This window comes from Eleutherodactylus coqui, chromosome 7 (genome assembly GCF_035609145.1).
Source record: "Eleutherodactylus coqui strain aEleCoq1 chromosome 7, aEleCoq1.hap1, whole genome shotgun sequence".
Lineage (NCBI taxonomy): Eukaryota > Metazoa > Chordata > Amphibia > Anura > Eleutherodactylidae > Eleutherodactylus > Eleutherodactylus coqui.
In genome coordinates, this window is record NC_089843.1 from 178650730 (window position 1) to 178658326 (window position 7597).

Consider the following 7597-nt stretch of genomic DNA (forward strand, 5'->3'; position numbering starts at 1 on the left):
ATGTCCATTTGCTTCTGTATACGGGAAAACTTCCTCACACTTCTAAAAATAGATAGCGTTCTGCATCTCTGTGTTCTGACCCCAAGAATAGCGCACCGATTGAATATCAAGCTTATTAGCTAAACCCATTTGCAGATAACATTTTCCATATTTTAATCAATATCCATATTTTCTTCCAACTCTGCACCAGATAGATTTGCCTATATTTCAGAACAAATGGTCAAGTACGAAATAATATTTGGCCATACTTCCCCCTTGGACCAAAGACAGACTGATGAAAGTCAATTCTTGCCATATATATATGTATTAAATTGACCTTTATGTTAGACTCTTCACATTAATGGAACTACTTGTTGAGTCAGACATTAAGTGCAGATATGTGCTCTTGGAACTCCCCAGCCCTGTAGTTCAGAGCACATACTGTAAAAACGACCCTTCTTTCAGGGTTCCTATGTAGGTGCAGGGGTAGCAGTCCCAGTGGTTTCTCTGCCACATAAAAAGGCACTTGTATTAAAAAAAACAGTAATGGCAGAAGAGGGGCCCTGTTATAGATTTTCCTTACGCTTTTTTCCCTTGTCCTTGTATTCTGCCGCAGCAATCTGATACACTCTATTTCCTGAAGTGAATAACACATTTTATTTGAGCGAGTCGATGACCCAGAAATAAAACCTTATGGACATATCTTCATAAAAGATTGAGAGGTTTGTCAGTCCACACACTTTAAAAACTATAACGTACTGCTCAGATGTTTTATCCGCATGAACTAATATTCGACTAAGGGTAGAAATAACTTGCATATTCTTTCCCAGGCCTTATGTAGCACACTGATTATCCACTTCCCTTTTTCCCCAGGAAGAAACTAATACATATACATTTATTTTGCTGTGGTATTGTGTATATTTTTAATATAAATTGATTACTCAGTCTTCTAATTTACTACCCCTGTTTGGCAATGTGCATTTTCCCATTACTAGGACATTTTAACAGTGGCTACTGCAAAGTATAGTTGTTACCAACACTCTTAAAAGTTGCCATACATGTTACAAAGAGGTTCTTTTATGGAACGGAGCCACTTCTTGCTAGACAATGATGGTCTGCCATTGGCCAGATAAGACGATCATTCATTGTTAATCTTAAGAATTATTAATTTAGTTGAAATAGTCTCTTTTGATCAACTTTAGATTAACGACTATGGCCACCATTAGCACCCCCAAGCACTCAAAGTTAGACTTTTTATACAAACCTTGTAACAATGACTGGGAATTAAAAGCAAAGCCAGACTCCATGCACAGACAGCTGTATAAAACGTCTAACTTTGGCTTGAAGGAATGCTACCTTCCAACAGGTGGCACTGTGGAGGTATTATTTCATCTCTCTTATTTGAAGTTGCCAAGACATAGTATGAAATGCTGATATCTTTTAGTTGACCTTTTTTTGGGAGAGAGTGGACCAGCTTTAGAAATATTTGGAGCAATGTTCTATATAGCCTTCCATATTTCTGTTGAGAGACTATTTCCAGGCCTCCAGATCCATATCCAGATCAATGTATTTACATAGTAGCTAGAATACACAAGGCCTCTCAATGGAAGTCTATGCCATAGTCAATTCATGTAGTCATAATATGTAGTTCCAGTTCTACAGTAGGTATTGCTTACATAATCTTAATGCACATTGTCTGCTGTAGATTATATGTATACCTATACAATATAGGTGATATTGGTCATGACATTCTTGGCCTTTTCCTTTGTTTTACTATGAAAATTGTACTATGAAAAATAGATCTACATAACTTACATCCTTATAAGCATAATATACTGAAGTCTAATAATATTAGCAATTATATGTTTGAATTAACTAGGGATATGGATCTGTGCAGTATATAAATACAGTAGATATCAGAGAATGGATGGATAGTTAGATATGAGATAGAAAGATAGATATGAGATAGATAAATGATCGATAGATCTGAGATAGATAAACAGATATGAGATAGATAGATAGATATGAGATAGGTAGATAGTAGAGATGAGCGAGCATACTCGCTAAGGGCAATTGCTCGATCGAGCATTGCCCTTAGCAAGTACCTGCCCACTCGGGAGGAAAGATTCAGCTGCCGGCGGCGGGGAGGAAGCTGCCGGGGAGAGCGGGGAGGAACGGAGGGGAGATCTCTCTCTCCCTCTCTCCCCCCTGCTTACTGTCGGAACTCACCTGTCACCCGCGCCGGCAGCCGAACCTTCTCTCCTGAGCGGGGAGATACTCGCTAAGGACAATGCTCGATCGAGCACTTTTTTGACTGCAGTAAATTTGGATCAAGAATTTTTGTATTAAAAAACAGATATAAGTTTCCTTAGAGATGGGTAAACTCCCTAATTTTCTGATGTTGGTTTGGTTCTTATATACTTCCCAGTTTTGGTTTCCTTTAGGGTTTTTTTTAAAAACTATTTTAGTTTTGTTTATTGCAATTTATTTTGTTTCAAGTAATTTCGATGAACCAAAAGTCAGCTGCCAGTCGCAGCTACGTTTATGACTAAAGCCGAATGCACACAGGCGGAAATTCCACGGCGAGATTCTGCGCTGAATTCAGCCATTGCACGCTGCCATAGGATTGCATTGGTTTATACAATCCTATGCAGACAGCAATGATTTTGATCATGCATAACAAAATTGCGGCATGTCCTATTTCAGTGTGAGTCTCACAGAAGCTCACACTGCCATGTCATCGCTGACACGCCGGCTCTGTACTGCACGTGTGGCTGTGCGCCAGCCTGCACATCCACAGAGCAGAGCAAAGACGTTGGACAGGTAAGCTACGGGTCACTGCAGGGACACGGGTTGCATCCCACTTTGAGAATCTGGCAGTCGGAATCCGACCTGGCCATCTGCATTCCGCCTAAGGCCCAATTCCCACAGGCGGATTTGATTTGCAAAATCTGCGTGGGAGATCCACAGTTCAAGCCGCCCATAGAGAAGCATGGGGCATCTGCACTTCATTTAGCACCTGTGGATTTGATTTTAAATGATTTGCGGATGCCATGTGTGGATAATAAATCACATCAGGCTCCATTTTATCATGGATCACACGTCAATGTGGTCCTTTCATCTCTATGGGAGCTAAGGATACGCAGCGCAAATGCCTTTTTGTGAATAAGCCCTTAGACACATTGTCTGATAGCCCTTTGATTCATTTTCATGGTGAGCTGCTCCTCTGTAGAGCATCGGTCAGCCCTTGAGGACCTTTCCGAGCGGGGAGGTACTCGCTAAGGACAATGCTCGATCGAGTAATTGTCCTTAGCGAGTAAGCTCGCTCATCTCTATTCCTAACATAAACCTTTCTACACTATTGGTGTTGAATGGCCAAAGCTGTATATAAATAATATAGCCACTGCCATGATCTAGACTCACACCATATCAATGCAGTCATAGTTTAGAAAGTTTGGAACAAATTTGCATGTCTATTTTAAATGCAAAAGATTGAGTTGTGTATATATTAGGGTGCGTTCACACGAGCGCATAAACAGCGCGTTTTTGCGACCAAACGTATATACGTGACCATCTGAGGCAATGGTTTTGAATGTATTCGTTCACATGGGCGATTTTACGGCGCGTAAAAACGGCAACCCGAAAAAAAAACGGAACATATGCGACCGAAATACGCGCCAACGCATATTCGATGGCCGAAAAGATACTTTGCAAAGTAGGAACAAACGAAAATACGCTTTCTAGCTCTGGTCGTGATCGGCGAAAAATGTTCTCTCCGGCGATTATACGTTGCGCTCGTGCGAACGTAAATACGCCTACGCTCGTGTGAACGCACCCTTAGATCAAGAGGTAGTACGGTGTACCAAGATCTGGATCTGGTGCGGTTGCACCTGGGCCCAGGAGCCTTAGGAGGCTCAAAAGGCCTCTCTACTTTATATAGGGAGCCCAGTACTATGAATAAAGTATTATAGTTGAGGGCCTGTTACAGACTTTGCATAAGGACTGTAAGGTCTCTGCCCTTCCTTTTTTGCTTTTGTCCAGCGCTGAGAGGGTTAACCACTGCTCAGAAGGTTAACCAGATCTCTGCCTCTTAATTCACCTGTGGAGTTAATTAGGCAATACTCCCCTATTTAAGGTGAGCTGATGCACTTCCTGTTGCCTTTGAATTGTTGTTTGTGACTACCTGACAATCAGCCTCATTGGTCATTCTGTCTGTGTCAGCTCTGTCCGCCTACTCTCTGGGTTCTTTCTTGCAGTCTGACTACTGTCTTGTCTGGGTCCTCTCTGCCCTGAGTCTTTTTCTGACATTCTGTTCTGTATGAGGCTTCCTGCAAATCTGCATCTGTTCTTACGTTTATTTTCTGTCAGTTTCATGTCAGTTTCTCTCCACTCTGTCCTGCATCTGTCTGTGTGCCAGCCCCACCGGGTTCTGTGTATTACCCCTTCAGGGATAGTCAGGCCTGAAGTTCCGTGCGGGACACCTTTATCAAGGCGACCGCTGCGCTTATAGGTATGGTTCTGTCTTCTTGCCTGCAGCCAAGGGTCAGTCTCCCTTTCTGTGTTCTGAGTTCTGTCTATGCCTTCCCAGTTCTGTCGGTACTCCTGTATCTGGGTTGGTTCTGTATTTCTGTCTACTGTCTGCCTATCTGAGGAGTCAGCTATTAACCACCAGCTTTCAAATCTGGACATTACACACAGTACTTGGTTCTTAGGTACTGTGCAACTTGGGAGCATATAAAACAGGATGCATCATATACTACTTGGTCCTAAAGCATTAGTTGCTCAGTATTCATGTCATGGTGCAATAAGCATTAATTATGTTTGCCTCTGAACTCTCTGCAGTATAATGGACACAGTATAACCCATTGTGTGTTGGATGAATTGTTAAAATAATAATAAAAACACCTAAAGACACACTAGAGAAAGGTTTAGAATACAAAATATTAGACGGGTTTTACATCTGCGTTGGAACCTCCAATTGGAGGTACCACTAGAGATCTGGCTCAAAATACTGGAAGAAAAAGTCCTGCATGCAGCACTTTTTCTTTTATCTAAAAGGTGAACGGACCCTATTATAGTCAATGGAGTCCGCCCGGCGCTGTTGGGTTCCATCCTGAGACAGAGCCATTTGGCTGTGGGGATTCCCCTTTCCTGCTCCCCGAACGGAGTAGGAAAGTGGAACCCCAGGTTCAGGTGTAATACCACCCTTACAAAGACAAAAAGGGACAGTATAACAGTATTGGATCATGCCTGACATTGAAGTATTAGACAGGTTTAGAGCAGATTAGTATTGTTATATTTAAATCCATGAAAGACTGCAAACAGCAGACCGGATTTCAGCTTTTTCGAACCATCAACAAAGGTGATGATTGGAATATTTTTTCCAGAACTTTTTGCTTGGTGTTTACTTTGGGGGAGTTGGGAGGTGTGTGTGGAATTAGTCTTTAGAAATGATTCACAGTGAGGCGTGCCAAAAAAGTAGAGTACAGGATATGGAGTTGGTGTTAAATGTATTTATCACATTCAAACACATTTTTTCATGCGAAGCTGGACAGTTATGAAAAATGCCTAGAAATGGAGAAATCCGGGCATCAAATGTATTAGCAGTATGCACCATTCTTTATATAATTATGCCAACTACAAGGTGGAGTATGGAGGTGTCTATCATCAATAGGTAGCTGCAACAAATTTTTCAGCCTATGTGCTACTTTAATAACTTCATTTACAAAATGTTCTCCATCTTGCAAATTCATGCACCACACAGCAATGCTGATAAATCTCTACTCTATCTTTCTCAATTTCAATTCCAAAATGTTTTCATTCTTCTCATGTTTCATTTTGCGATACAAAATCCAATTATATATAATTTTCAATTGAAGTCTTTTCATTCCAATGAGGTGTGATAACACAGCCCCCCTTAAAGATACTACTGCAAGTAAGTAAGCCTTTCTATTATTCTACAAGCTGCAATTTACCAAGAAACATGTACAAGACATTGTGATATGAGCAAAATGGGTCTTACGGAACAGATAGCAGTGGCAGAACACAATTATTGTCACATGAGCAACCTACATTGTTCCTTACAAATGCTGCCTAGAAATAGAAGGTCGATGAAGATTCTCTATTTACAGATAAAAGGAGAAAATAACACTAAATATGTGATCATTGAATATGTGCGACACAATGATGGTGGCATGTAATTTACATTATGAATTAGCTACACCTACTACACTCAATGAATACATTTGTGTTTATCCTACTATTTTGTATAAGGTCTAAAGCTCTGGAGTTGTATGGTCCTTCGGAAATATAGTGGTGCAATTTAAAAGGAATTCTAATGAGGAACTCTACTTTTTGTCAAATGTTTGTGTTGACCATAGAGAAAAGATTCCTTACTTTCCTCGCGTGGTTTCAAAGCTCGGCTTCTGGCTGTTTCTATTGATGTTATTCAGTCTGGAAGAAAGATCTGGTCCTTGTTGGACCTTCTCGGCTTGTATAGTTGCCTTTGCTGTGGTCCCAATCTGTTCATTGTTGGATTTATTAGGCTCTACTTTTCCACTTCTTGGAGATTTTGTTGGCATCTTTATAATCTTTTCGAATATTTTGTACTCCCTTCTTTTTGGAACTAGTATCACAGGAGGAGTTGTAGTTGAATATTTGGCAGTGATTAAGTCATTTTCAAGCACAGTAGCTTGCTCAGTGTTACTCCTTTCAGTTGTATGCTTGGGAATTGCACCAGCAATCTCAGAGAGAAGTTTCTTCACGTTACTATCCACTGATTCTGTCCATGGGTCCTCAGTAACATCAAATGAATCCCCTCTTGTACTTCCGCCATGAATGCGCAAAGCAAAAAAGATGGTCAAGAGCCAAACTGGAAACATCTTCAAGTTGAAATGAGTATCTTAGGGTAGCTGGGCTCCGTTATGCCTCTGTATTCATGACATCGGTTTTGTCTCTGACCAAACTCTAGGTTTGCATGCCAATTATCATTTTGCTTAAAAAGGAAACAGGTTGTAACTTGTCAGTCATGAGCTGAGGAAACGCCGCTTCCTGTTACTGAGAAACTCTCTGTACTTCTCAGCCATCTGTAGGGAAGTTCTACCGAAAGGTTTAGGATGGGAAATATTACAATGACATAAGAGAAAGTGGAACATTATTGAATCATACCTGACAATTTGTCATGTAAACACAATTACTAATAAACTTCTGAACTTTTAATTTCCACACCTGATTACCATTTTTATGGTAGGTTTAAAAATTTGCATTGATTAATTTCTTAAAATAACTTTGAAATAGTTGGATCTTTGCCTTTTTCGTTTATGTGGTAGCTCCAAATTCCCTGCATAGACATAGTGGTGAGTTTAGCAAGTGATTAGCACCACTTTTATGGCATAGAAAAGGTGTAAATTATGGCTATAATTTACAACTTTTCTCTGCTCCACTGAGAGAAGTGGGCGGAGTTTAGTGAAGGGGGCATGAACAATCCCAGTTCAAAAAATTTGCAGTGTAAAAATTGCTCCAATCTACACCTGCAGCAGCCACTACGGGGAGTGTGGGAGCTAACTGAATACTGTTCTTAGGCTGACTTCACATATGCGTTGTTGGAGGTGCCGTTGCA

The 7597-nt window shown here is 40.7% G+C and overlaps 1 protein-coding gene across 1 annotated transcript in view; it reads right to left on the bottom strand.

The window, feature by feature from the left end:
- The window catches only part of MMRN1 (multimerin 1), an 87575-nt gene extending 80656 nt beyond the window's left edge, over positions 1-6919 (bottom strand). The window contains exon 1 of the mRNA XM_066574038.1: positions 6376-6919. Within this exon, the coding sequence (XP_066430135.1) occupies positions 6376-6860 (485 nt within the window). The 5' untranslated portion in view covers positions 6861-6919. The remainder of the gene's footprint in view (positions 1-6375) is intronic.
- Positions 6920-7597: the final 678 nt, after the last annotated feature.